Below are 14,304 nucleotides of genomic sequence, written 5' to 3'. Positions count from 1 at the left end.
TAGAGGGAGTTTCAAGCTGCAAATTTCTGCTCGAGGTAAGGGAAGATTTTTTCCCTTGCCCTGGAGTAAGCCCTTGCAGCCCCACTGGCTCTACTCGGACCCATGCCAACTACTTTGCTGGCACAAGTTCAAGTGGACCTGGGTCAGGAGATCAAGACTGGAAAGGGAGACAGGATATCAGTGGCACCACTGCTACCAACACAGCCCTCTTTCCAGCCCCAATCCACCCCCCCTCCCGCCACAGTCTCCTCTCTATTCCTGTATAATTTAATACAACCAGAAGGTCCAGGAGGATCCCTAAGACAGGTTTCAATGTTAAAAACAATGGAAAAACAATCACACTATTAAAGTCTAATTGCATCAGTAATACCTAATATTGTGCAGTATGTGTAGCTGTGTGGACATATCATGCAGCTGAGGACTCTTACTTTGTCTTTAATCTTGTGTGAATGTGTGTGTGTGTGTTTTCTTTCTAGTGAGAATAGCCCTGGAGGAGGTAGTGCTGATTTGCACAAAAGGACAGGGGTGAAAAATGCTGCTGTTGGTGGAGCTACCTTGGAAAGTTCTTTATCAACTGTGGACTTAAGAAGCTTCAAGGACAACTTGGTTCAAGTCATACAAGAGAACAAAGACAGGTGGAAAGATTTAGCAGAGAAAGGTATTTTTGTCGTTTAGTTGACTGGCTGTGCTGCAGAACATCTATGTAATCACCTTTATTGCACTAGTTTGGCCAGTTTCATCCCAGAGCTTCTACGTAAGAACCAGTAAGCGTGATGTATAAGATGGAAATGCAACCCCCTCAAACCTGGCAATCACTCTGTCTGCACTGTAGAAGACTTACGGACACACATAGACCCAGTCCAGGTGAAAATGGGGTCAAGCCAGAGACTTCCTCTCTGCACATTGGTCAGTTGGTTTCTGCGCCCAGGCAAACCAGTTGATCTGAGCAGATGAGAAATCCTATCCTTCGGCGATTGTGTGTATATGGCCATGCACGTGTGAACATAGCTTTGTGCAATATGGCACCAGGTACACATTTTTTTCCCTGCAAAATGTGCTGACTTCACTTTAGATAAGGAATACCCCCTTAGAAATTTATCAGATTTATATCTTGCCCTTTTTCCAAGGAGGTCAGGGTGACATTTGTGGTTCTCCCCTCCCATTTTATCTTCGCAGACTAGCCTGAGGTCAGCTAGGAAGTTTTATGTCTAGGTGGGGATTTGAATCCAGAGTCTCCTAACTCTTGTCCTCTAACCATTATATCATACTGCCTCTCATAATCTCCATAAGCTTATGAAGGAATATTGAAAAATTAACTTAAAATCTGTAACAAAAGATCCAAAAACAGGTCCTTATTGGTTAAACTAAAGTATAATACTTTTAAGACCCAATCCTGAGCTGCCTGTTGCGCCAGGACCGCTGCAGCGGCTGCTACAGAATCTTGGGCTCAAGAGGGCAGCTGCCAGTAGGTCCTTGGGGAAGGGGACTTTGGTCCCCTTCCCCTGGGTCAGGCAAGTGGCCCCACAATGGGGCTACTCAATTCTACGGCAACCCTTGGCCAGCGACTTGACACAGAGGCTCTGAATGCGGAAGAGAAGAGCTCTTCTGGTCCCGCTTCCCGCTCTCCCCTGTACCCCTCCTCCCCACCCTCCACCCACCTTCGGCGCCCCAGAACACCTCCTCCCTGCCTCCCCCATGCCCCCACCCACCTCTCCGCCACTCAGCAATTCCGGTGACCACAGAGCAGCAGAGCAGTGGTGGTCCACTGGTGCTAGCCCAACGCCAGCTGGCTCTGAGCTAGCATCGGTGCTGGACCAGCGCTAAGGGCTGCAGACGTGCCTTACGGCACATTTGTGACACTCAGGGCTAGTAGTGGACTGGTGCTAATAGCTCAGGATTGGGCTCTTAATTCTTAAAATATCTATCATTTGACGTATCTTGCTGTTAACGCTGTCTTTGAAGTATCAGATATATCCCCTTATACAGCAGGCATTTAAGAACTCGTTACAGTGCCTTGTTACTTGTTAAGAACTTGTGACAGTGCCTTTTCAGACCAGTTTTGAGAGGACCGCTCTTTGAAAAAGATGCAGTGAATGTATAATAATGAATGTTATTGCAGAGATGAGATTCTGCCTGGCAGATGTTAAGGCAACATAGCTGTAGTTTGTACAATGCAAATATCTATATAAACCAGAATTGCCAGGCAGAAAAGAAAAATGAATGTACTGTCTACTCCATAAAATCAGGCCTTAAGCTATTAGTAAATGGAGTGGAAAGATGTGGTTCACTCATAGGAGGCAGGAGTGGACTCTGCCTAAAACCGAGAATGCAATCAGTCTTCCACACTCAGTTGGAAGCAGGTGTCTCTCTCTCTCAAACTTAGAACTTTCTTCCAAGTAAACATGACTAGGATCAGGCTGTAAATAGATTAAGAAGTTTTAATGTGTGAATTTTCTCCATTTCACAGTTTATTATTGAATGGGGAACATTTTAGTGCAGGATTATAGGCAGTCTGTTCTCCTGATGGATCCTTACAGAGAGATGCTGTACAGGAACATTGACTCCACTAGATGGCAGACATTTATACCTTGGAAGCCTGTCTCTTTTGGTTGCACACATTACTACACATCTGATTCATCACTGTGTAAGAGAGGAGACCGAACGATATGCAGAGCTAGGAAAGCAAAAGGGAAATGTTGCTTGCTTTCAGGCAATAGTGCTTTAACATAAACCCAAAGGCAGAAGCCTGCTAGATCAGACTAATTTGATCCAGCATCTTTTTTCCAGGAAGCTGATTGGCTGGGTAGGACGGCAGTAACTGTACCATGCTTTTGTCCCGTCCCCCCCCCCCTCCAGGAACAGATATAGGCCACTGAACTTGGAGGTTCCATTTAGCTGCCCTGACTAATACCTTAGATCTGTCAACCCTGATTTTTTCAAATCCTACTGTAAAGCCATCTAAGCTTGTGGCCATCATCACATCTTGCATCAGCGAATTCCATCACTTAATTGTGCTTTGTGTGAAGAACAAGCTCTATATTATCTGTGCTGAATCAATGGCCAAGCAACTGAATGACCACAAGAAATATATCTCTCCATCATTCCTTCCTGTCATTAACTCTTGGCCAACTTGTGACCACTGTTCCCCATAATTTGCATAATTGCACAGCTCCAAGCCAAGCTCCCTGCAGCACAGAGCTTGGCAACCCAGAAATTTGGCAATGATGCTTTACATCATCATCAAGTGTCTGGGGACAGCATTGTGATGTAATTGCATCACTGCGCAAGAGAAGAGCTGGTGCACCGCTTACAAGGAACGTTGCCTATGACCCACCAAGCGGAATGCGCCTCGCCAACTATGAGCTGGGGCTTGCCAAGTCCTTGACTGTTCCTTCTGCTCTTGCAGTTCCATCAGCTGACTGCAGGAGGCGTATGTAGCCTCTGGACAAGATTGACACATCCTTGATTTAGGGGGTGGACCACAACTTGTACAACCCCACTGTAGGGAAATTAATAACAGAAAACCTAATGTGTTAATTTTGTTCCCTTTCTGTAGAAGAACTTATGCAAAATGTCGATGGGCAGAAAAAAGAACAGCATAAAGACCAAAGGAGACACACCACAGACCTGCAACTGGAGGAAGGAGCACCAAAAACAATACAGGACAAGAATCAGGGAATCAGTCAAGCTTCATTATCAAAAGACTTACCTCGCATTTCTGTAGCTCAAGTGAACTCGCTCAATTCTGTTTCCAGTGAATCTGGCTCTGAAACCGTGTCTAAGCTTGCATTGAACACAAAAATTGCCGTGAATGTAGAGCAGGAAACGCAACCTAATGTCCCACTCAATGGTAATGTCACCATCACCATGTTTGTTCCATCCTTGTTAAGTCACAGCTCCTACAAATACATTGTTCAGTTAATGGAAGCACCTTAGATAGGCATGCGCAATGAATTGGTGACAATATGTATCTATGTAAAAGCTCAACAGTATAAATAAATAAATATGCATTTATTGACCCTGCAGTTTCCTAAGAGTACAGGAGCTCTGATCTCCTTAGAAAACATATCATTTCAGTGGAGAACCGATCTTCATAAATGTATTTTCCATACAGATCTTCCCTCTCTACTGAAATGAATATTACAGCTCTAGATATGCAAGTGTGCCATGCGCACATCAGGGCATATCCAGAGCTTAGCACTGGAGTCTTGATTTCAACCAGGGCAACATAATTGCAGAATTAAAGATCCAGCAAGGAAAAGCTGTGCATAACCCTACACACATTTCTTTATTTATATACTGCCTTTCTCACAGACTGAGGTCAGACAGACTCAAAGCGGTTTACATAGGCAGGCTGACATAACCCCCTTTTTTCAAATGGGGTTTTAACAAGTATTATTCCACGAGAGAAACTCTTAGAACCCTCCATGTCTCCAGATGTTTCCTTTCATAGTGCAATCATCATCCTGGCTGCACAGCTCTTGTGCTTTGCAAGCTTCCACAGGGAGCTGCAGAAAACACCTCAGGCTAGAACTCAGGATGTTATCCATTTCTTGCCAGCTGAGTCCTCCACACATCCCCTCCACATTCCTTTGTCTCTAGCCCACCGCTTCTGGTCATCCACCCGAAGCGAGACCTGAGCTGATTCTGCTTTGCTTTTTTAGGTAAGGCGGCAGGTCCACCTCCAGATCATACCACCTGTCCAATTCTACATGCATCTGGATGCACATTTTTATTTGCATGTCAGTGCTCAGTTCATTGAGATACCTGGGCATTCCTATCTAGGACCTCCGACTGTTATATGTAACTAGTTGCGTGTGAACAGAACTGAACTGGAACCTTGTTTTTTTTTGTTTTTTTTTAAAGTGAAATTTTAAAATAATTGATAGAAGATACTAAAAAAACAGGAATGACGCACTGGTTGTTCAGTTGAAGGCATGGTCGTTAGTGAAACGGTTAGATTGCTGAAAAGTCTTATTAACGTTTCTAAGCAAATAGTGATGACTGATTTCTTTTTCTGGCAGTGCAATTCTCTTCCTGTTATAACAGCACCTCCCACTAATTGTAGGCACTTAATATTGCCAGAGCCCCATGGGCCAAGTCATTTGTACTAAAAATAAAGCACAGTTTCTTTTGCTAACTTCACACTATTTTAAGGAGATGCATTCCAATATGAGTGGTAGCTGCTGAAGATTTCATGTCATTAATATAGAAGGTTACTTTGCTGTGCAGAGTGGAAATCTTCAAAAGACCCTTGATGAAGCATTGTGATAATTTACTTGCGCTGGAACTAATGAAACCCATTGCAATATGCACTCTGATGGGGATGTAAACTACATCCGCGGGCCTGGGGAAGAAATGAACTCTCAGGAAAAGAACTTGATTGTAACTGGAAATCAGTTTGTTGATATTATATGTTATTTTTATTGCAGTGCGAATGAATGCTAAAAGCACACAGTTGTAAAAAAAAAAAGCACAATGATGAGAATGTGTACAGAACGCAATATCATTCTCAGTGAAGAGAATGAAATCACATCACTTTATATCAAAATAGTAAAGCAATGTTTTGTTGCTTTATTTATTCTGAGCACTGATCGTGGTCTAACTAGTCTTCTTAAGCCTGTTTAAATATTACTGAAATGGAGAAGAGAGAGAAGAATGCATAATGAGTGGTAATTACTTCTGCTTACCTGTGGCTTTCAGTGAGGATTCCTTGACTCGGGGCCCAATTGAGTCTCCTGCCAGTCCATAGCCATCTGTGCTGCTGACAGATCACACACTGCATGCTATGGAGTGGGGTGGGAGGAGCAATCAGACAGCCTGGGAGAGATATGTAAAAATCATTTTTACTTACCTCTCTGTAGGCCACCTGGCTGTCAATGGGTCTTCTCACACCTGTGCCAGCTATGTGGCTGCTGGTATGTCCGAGGAGAGGCAGGGGGTGTGTCAGGCCAGGAAAACAGGGATAGCACTCTGGTGTGCTGCTGCCAACATCCACCCCTCCTGCCAACTTCCCAACCCACTCCCAGTCTTGAATCTCCCCTGAACTGACTCCAAACCACCCTGTCCATTATCTTACCTGCTCCAGCTTGGAACCTGGGAGCTGCTGCCACATGTGCAGGACCTCAAGCCGTTTGCACGGATGGCCCAGAAGCACATGACACCAGTGCACCTTTTACGATGCCACAGCAGCACTTAAAGTGATGGACTTGGAGTTCCACCACCACAAGTGCCCTATAGGATTGGGCCGACAGGCTTACTTCTAATCGAGCTAGTTGCACATAATGACAAACAGATAGGAGTCATAAAGCTCTGAGCACCTTCTTTTCAACTGTTTGTGTTGGTTCTCTTCTAGGCGAAATGGACCTCGGTAAGAACTCAGAGGAGTCCCTTAAAGCAACAGAACAGAAACAACCAGTGCTGGACAGCTAGAGGAGCTGCATCTCAATTGCTTCTGCTGTTTTGAGAAAGAGAGGTACGTTTTCCAGCTTCTTCTCCAGCGCATGGTTCCCCATGCAGACCTCTCTAATATTCTGAACATGCTTGCCTTGTTTTGAGAATTAACAGCCTGGTCTTCCACAGACGGTCAACGTAGCTTTGGTTACTACAGTGAGGCTTGTATTGATAAGGGGGCAGGTAACTTACACTAAGATGGTTTGAAGTTAGGTTAAAGGTTTTTCTTTTCCTTCTTCTCCCAGTGCCTCTGAAATGTCTTGCTTAAACATTTTCACTCTTTGTTTGATGGTTTTATCTGGAAACTAAAGGGGAAGCATCATATATATAGAAATGATGTGATCATTTAGAATGGTAGAGAGTGCCTGGAAGTAGGAAGTAAGGCAGCTGGAAGGCTATGTGCAGAAATATTAACTTCTCAGTGCAGAAATGGCACGGTGTGTGGGAAATGAGTTCATTCATTCATTCATTCATTCCACCTTTATTGGCATAAACAATCCAACAGGAAAACAAAATTAAAACATTCAAGGTAGCCACCAATCATTGATCAGGCAAAGAAATACAGAGGAATTTACGCCTCGACAGTGCCTTAAATAAATATTTTGCTATGTTTGATGAGCGGCACTCATTTCTCCCATCCAACAGGTACTGGACCGAGTCTGTATCTGGTGGGAAATGGGTGCTTGTCCCAGGGCAGTGGCTCAAGCTGTGGCATTCAGCTCTCATGGGGAGACAACCCAGAAAGCGGTGCCAACTTAGGTCAGTGGCAATGTGTTGGCCACAGCAGCGACTACCAAATGTTGGATTATACAGTCTGCTGTGTGGTAGACAGTAGCTTGGACAGTACAGTTTTCTGAGCACCACAGGCTTATCTACATTGGCACATTCTAACATCTGAAAAATCTAGAGCCCAGTCCGAACTCAGTGTTGCCTGCAGGGTACATCAGCACCAGCATGGGCTCTGCTGCATCCTACAGAGAATAATATTTCATTTACCCTCCTTCACTCCCACATGGTCCCCATTGGGTCTACTTTGGGGCTATTTCGCTAGTGCAAATTCAAGTAGAGGCAAGCATGCTTGTCAGGGACAAAACAAGGGTAAGGATCTTGGCAGAGCTGTCCCTGCTGAGATTCACCAACCCCACCAACAGCCTACCTGTACCTGCAGGCATGGTGTGGTCCAACATTCTTATTCCTGCTCCGCCATCTCTTGCAGCGCTGTACAGAAAATGACCACATCACACTCAGCATGACACTGGCAGCCATTTTACAGCAGAGGAAAGCCTTTTTGCTGCCATTAATCACTCCATATGATGGCAGCACCATCATAGTTACGATTGGGCTGCTAGTCTTAAAGCAAACAGATGGTGATGCCAGGAAATGGTGTATTCAGTTTTCCTTTCATATCCCCTGCTCTCCTTTATATCTCTGTAAATGCATGTTTTATGTTATAACAAATTTCAGTCTTTTTTTTTTCCTCTTTCTCTTCTGCTGCAGGAGGAACAGGACGGCACTAAAACATCTTCATTTTACACATCACTGTTCCATTGTTTATCAAATCATCCTTGGACCATTTTCTAATGGATACAAATGTTAGCATTAAAAACTACAATGCCCTGAGCTGGTAACTCAAGGCTCTTTCAGCATCACTTCCGATCTGAAGTCATTTTGTTCCTTCTTCTGTTCTGCCGCCCTTAACTTAGCTGGAAAAATATTTTATTTTTAACCAACCAAACCAGCCACTACCATATTGCCAAGTACACTGACATGCGACAAAACACTGATCTGCAGAAACTTCTTGAACATCTGTTCAGTGGACAATGTATTGATCACATGGAGATGATTGGTGGTCCTCACCACCACCAAGATGAAGAGCCTGCAGACAGTTTCAGTGTTTTACCTTGCAACCGTGTTGCATAATGACGTTCATACTCACATTTACAGGTTTGTTTTTTTAAAGTGTGGTTGGGGTGGGGAAATTCTGAATAGCTGGACTGAGAAATTCAGGAGTCATGACAAGCCTCTTGAGTAAGAAATGAATGTAAGTCAACACCATATCCTTATATGGTAAAAAAAAACAAAAAAAAACAACCCCTAGCATTTTATTTAATCCACCTTTTTTTAAAAGGAAAAAAAAAATCTGTCTAAAGCTAGTGAAAGACTAGCAGGTCAGAGCATGGGACAAGATCAACATGTTTTCTTTGCTGGGTTCCAGGGGAGAGGCTGAAGCTCAGCAGTGGCGCATGAGCTTTGCATGCCAAAAGGTCCCAGATTCAGTCTTCAGCATCTCCAAGGTACAAGGCCCTTAAATAGGTACAAGGCTGTAAGGAACCTCTGCCTGCATAATTGGAGACCTACTCATGCTAGAGTAGACACAACTGTGCCTGAAATACCCATAGCCTGGTTCTGAAACAGGCGGCTTCCTGTGTTTGTGTTCAATCCTATCTCAGTTGTTTTGCCATGGGAATGTGTCTTATTTTCTGTAGACAAAAGAATCACTGTTTATTTGGGTCTACGGGCTTCACTTGCTCAGAACTATCTGCCATGGGCAATACAGGGGAAGTAATGCACCCTTTAGTCCGACTAAGGGTCTACTGACCACCTTGAGGACCTGCTTCCTGGGCCTGCAAGCAGCATCATGGGAACTACAGTGGCTCTACATGGCTCTTTGGGTTCCTCCTCTGACCTTCCCTTGTTTGAGCTTGGTATGAGCATGTGTCGCATGATGAGGGAACGGTATAAAAAAAGGAGAACTTCAAGATGATATAACCCATGTCAAGCTGCCGTGAAAGCCATATATGAGCTATGCGTATGAGGAATTAACTTAAGTTGTGTGTTTTTTTCAGTGTGCACAGAGAAAAAAAAAAACACATTTGAAAATATTTTTTTGTGTGAATGAAAGTCAGAGCTTGCATTTAGCATGGACTTTGTGTACCGTGCAGTAAACAAATGACATTTTTATGAATAAAACTGTACAATATTATTATATACTGCAACGTATAGTTTTGCTAAGACTTCTCCCTCTCTCTCTCTCTCCTGTATGTGTGTATGTATATATAGTTAGATATTTTCATGCATGCTTGCACACGTACAGATTTTGCTACCACCCAGGAATCTGGACTCATTCACTGCACTTTAATGTTTTCTTATAACTCTGCCATTATAATAAAAATTATACTGAATGGTTTGCTTAAGAGGTAAGCCAAAATGTAGGTGAGAGATACATCCAACACATTGGCATATTCTGGAGCTAGTCCTGAGAATTACTCAGGGAAACACCAAAAACACCCCAGTCCAGAGCCCTGTGTGCAAATAGATGTGCCCATTGACTTGCATCCTCCCTTGAAGTGAATGAAGGTGCCTTGGTGAAATGAATGGGAGAGCTGCATGCAAAGGTTCCCCCTGCGCTCACAACAGATAATTAATTTGGGGCACTGATTTTGGTGGCAGTTACATTTTTGTTGTCCTTCTGTGTGTTTTAAAGATACAGACTGACTCCCCTCTGCATTCTATTTCTGCAGTGTTATTATGGCAACTTGCCCTTGGCTCCTCTGCTGAAACATAATACCAAGCTTGTGAGTGAGGTGCTGCAAGTCATGAGTTTAGAGGGAAGCCGGGAGATTAATTTGAGCCACTGTTTGTGAAGTTTCAGCCCTGCTCAGTGCTAGGTCTTGGCTCTCATTAATCAAAGTATGCCTGTACTCATCAGTACAGGTAACCTGAAAATAATGCAGGACTGAATTTGAAAGAATTGCATTTAAACTGAACTGCAACCTTATACACACCTGAGAGCGAGTCCCATTGAACTCAGTTGGATTTACTCCCAAGTAAACATGAAGGATTGCACTGCATCTGAAACTGCTACCCAAGCTGAACATTATAACACCTAACAGCACATACAAAAATGAAGCCAGTAAGATATGAGAGCACATGCCGTTTTACAGTGTACATGTTTCTTACTGCTACAGATGAAAAAAAATGACTCTTGGAAATCATTTCTCAGAGAAGCTCAAGCAAACTTGTTGCGTGTGTACAATTTCTTTTGATTTTTATTCAGGCCTGGATGGAGTGAGCACATTGGAAGGAGACAAGTTCAACTCTTATACCAGAGAGAAAATGAGTTTGTTTTCTGCTGCAGAAAACTTCCAAGAGTGTGCTTCAGACAACGGTTTTCTTTATTCTCCAAACAAAAACAATTCAAAGATTTGGTTTATTCTGCACCTTTCTGCAACCCTGATTGAACTTCACAGTATTTTAAAGAAAAATAGGAAAAGAATTTATTTTAAAACATGAAAAAAAAATCAGGTGGTAAAATCTTCAAAAACATCAAAACCCATTGACAGTGAAATCCGATGCATTCTACTTAGAAGGAAATCCAAGTAGTTCAATGGGACTCATACTCAAGTTTGTGGGTTTAAGATTACAGCCTTAGAATGCAAACACCTGAAGATAACTGAACACATTGGGACTGACATCCAAGTAAGCATGTTGCTTTTATGTTGCTTGTGGATAGAATTGAAATACTGAAATTTTCTGAGGCAGGGAATACTTATAGTCTTTCAGACTGGGTAAATGCTGAAAAGTCTTCAATGTAAATGCCCCAATGTGGGCTGTTCTCAGCTTCAGAGATGTAGTAGTGTAGTGGAACCAACATCCACACAGATCTTCACCCTCTCAATTATATGATCTGAGATTGGGACTACATTACACATCAATTGTTTGGGTTTGTACCATTCAGCCTCATGGTGCTGAGTTACGACAGTAGCTAAATTGCCCACTGAGATGTGTGTTGGTCAGGTTTGGCCCACTGTCACCCTCCTATATTATGTTTCCTTAATTCTCTCACAGGAAAAGGGTAGCTCTATAAAAAGAACAATTCTACCTAACCCCCCCTGTGCCCGTGCAGCCACATGAACAGGGCATGTGCTATATCCCACAGGGGAGTTTCAGGTCCCAGAGGCCTCCTTAAAGGAAGAGAACATTTGTCCCCTTGCCCTGGGGGAAGCCTCTGCTACCCCAATGGGTCTGCTTGGACCTGCAGGAGCCACTTTGTTGACACAAATCTAGTGGGCCCAGGTAAGTGGACTGAGTCCAGGAAGGGGGATAGAAATGTGAGTTCTGGTGGCACAGTGGGCCATTAGGATTGGGCCCTAAGGGTTTCTTTTAATGGCCAAACAAAACATCATGAAGCCCGATTCATATTTTTGTTTCACAGTAAAGAGAAGCAGAAAAATGTGCCCCTTTTCTAATGGTACTTGTTTAGCAGCTTCAGTGCATCATCAATGAAAAGAGGGATTGGTGTTTGTCATCCTAAATCAGACACCCACGTTCAGGTCATGCCGAGTGCTGCTTAGCCAAAGAGATTCACATGGATGGTGCAACAAATCAAACACTCATAGTGTTGCCAGCACCCGTCCCCGAAAACTTGTAGGTGCCTCATCTGTCCGAAAAGTCCTGCTCAGCCCCTCATTTGGTACTGCTGTGGTTGGGGATAGCTGCTGCCTGGATGCAACTCAATTCCCAGGTGTTTTCAGTGCAGCTGTTGCAGCTTAGACATGTATTGCAAAGGCCTCAAATCAGCTTCATTCATATACAATAAGTAGCTGGTCCAGACAAAAAAAAAACACAAACTGATTAGGTCTCCTAGCTGGTATGGCAAAAGCAGAACTGAAATGTTGACACTGGTCACTATTTGAGCTGTGAACTCAATCCTTATCCACAGGGCATATCTACTCTACAGCCTTGAACTGTTTGTCTTCCCAAGAAATTAGGAAATGTAGTTTTATGAGGAAGACTATGGAACTTGTGAACACCCTCGCCAAACTACAATTCCCAGAGTTCTTTGTGGGAAACAATAACATAAAAATGGTTTCAAACCAATATGGTAATGTAGACAGAGGCCATATTGGAATTTGTCCCTAAAATACCCCACAAAGGCCTTATGGAATATATATTCCATATTGTATCAAGGAACTGTTGATGAGATATATTTTTCAACATTTCTTTAGTATATTTATCTTGAGATATCTGGTGTACTCTGTAATATAATCATGGACGATTATTTTGGCACTTAATTTTTAATTTTAATTCTCAGTGTGGCAACCATTGTGGGATGTTTGGGGTTTGTTTCTTTTTTGCTGTACCTGTCTGTATTTCCTATGATAAGATGGCTAAATAAATTATATTGGAAAGCAATGTTTATACAATATTGACATATTGATATACCTTTGCTATATAATGAAGATTTTTTTGGGTCACATGCCTACAGCTGTGTTTGGAAAAATTGATGCACCATAAAAAAAATTGCCTTGGTTTCTCTGACTTGTGATTCACTTCTTTCCCCCATTTTCTTCTTCCCAGCATGGAAAGTACACCTCCTTTGTGCTTGCTCTCTCTCTCTCTCTCTCTCTCTCTCTCTCCCCTGTTGCCCGCTTTATAAGATAATGTTCTCAGGAGACAGATATCAACTATGTGCGTGCAATAAGTTTGGGTACTGATTTACTTGGTAAATAAGAAGGGTACTTCTTCCTTGCTGGCTCACCCATGCTTACTACTCTGGCAAAACTGATAAAAAATAATTTTTTAAACAAGCTCCTTCCTTTATGACCAAAAGACCTTCACACAGAACTCTTTGATTTCCTCCATTGTGTCCTATAGTCTTGTTCCCTTTCTTTGAGGTCTATCTTCACATTGTGGGCCTTTTCTTTCTGCCTGACAATAATGACATACGTACTCTGCCTTATTCACTTAAGAGATTGCATACATATGTAGTCAGAGGATTCATCAGTTTTGCATGTTTAACCACATCAATTTATATTTGCTCCAACTGTTCCTTTTGACCAATGTGAAAAGAGGGTTGAGGGGGAAGCAAATGGAGAAAAGGCAAACACCCCCCCCCCCCGCAAGTGAACTCACACAATTTAGAGCCCAATCCTGTAGTTGGCATGTTTGCCAGCCTTACCGCCAGGCTCCCGCCGGTGCTAGCCCAGCACTGGCCAGTGCTGGGTTAGTGCAGGGCAGTTGCTCAGCTTCTGCAGTTCAGTGGTCTCCCGGCTCGCTGAGCCACGGCATGGCAAGCGGGGACGGGAATGGGGACTGGATGGGGGCAATCCAGGTAGGGAGGCCGGCGGGGGGCAGAGAGAGGGCAGGGGAGGCGTGCTGGGGGGCGGGCTGGAAGCGTGCCAGGGGGAGGGAAGGAGGCGGGTCCTTGGAGCTCTGCTAAGCAGGAGCCTTACCTTACCACCACCAACCAACTTTACCACCTTTTGGTTGGTGGTAAAGTGAGTAGCCCCATTGCGGGGCTGCTTACCTTACTCGGGGAAAGGGGACGAAAGTCTCCTTCTCCCAAGACGCCTCCTGCAGTAGCCCAAGAGGCACAGGAGCCGGCAGCAGCCCTTCTCAGTACCGCTGAGCCTGGGCGCCCCGGGCAGTTCAGGATTGAGCTGTTAGTGTGAATTACGCGAGTTTTCTTTTGCCAGATTTTGGCCCTCCCCTAGGACTCTAGCAGGATAAGAGCAGGAGAGAGCTGCAGCTTGTCTCTAGGATGTTATATAAATGTGCATGTGGAGCACTACGGCCTAGTGCAGTGGTTCCCAAGCTGTGAAGCGTGGCTCCCTGCCAAAACTAGTGAACAGAGATGAGAGTGGGACTTGTTGTGGGACAGCGTCACAAGCACATCATTTTGAGCGCACAGAGCCTATTGTCTGTCTCCAGTCACAGCTCAGCTGTGTGCAGCAAGAATGTGCCAAGATTGGAGGTGCTTGCTTATGATGAGGGATGGAATTTGAGTGACTACGAACAGCTGCAATTTGGCAACTGAAGTTTCAGAGGAAGGGTGGGCTGTGCATTCCA

General features: G+C 43.9%; 1 protein-coding gene across 1 annotated transcript in view; it reads left to right on the top strand.

Annotated features, from left to right (window-relative positions):
- The window catches only part of PDE1A (phosphodiesterase 1A), a 158,071-nt gene extending 151,639 nt beyond the window's left edge, over nt 1-6,432 (top strand). Inside the window, exons 13-15 of the mRNA XM_066635166.1 lie at nt 477-658; nt 3,557-3,850; nt 6,356-6,432. Coding sequence (XP_066491263.1) covers nt 477-658; nt 3,557-3,850; nt 6,356-6,432 — 553 coding nt within the window. The remainder of the gene's footprint in view (nt 1-476; nt 659-3,556; nt 3,851-6,355) is intronic.
- The last annotated feature ends 7,872 nt before the right edge of the window (nt 6,433-14,304 follow it).

Source organism: Tiliqua scincoides, chromosome 1 (genome assembly GCF_035046505.1).
Source record: "Tiliqua scincoides isolate rTilSci1 chromosome 1, rTilSci1.hap2, whole genome shotgun sequence".
In the NCBI taxonomy this organism is placed as follows: Eukaryota; Metazoa; Chordata; class Lepidosauria; order Squamata; family Scincidae; genus Tiliqua; species Tiliqua scincoides.
The sequence above is the reverse complement of the archived record's forward strand: the minus strand, read 5'-3'. Positions and strand labels throughout refer to the sequence as shown.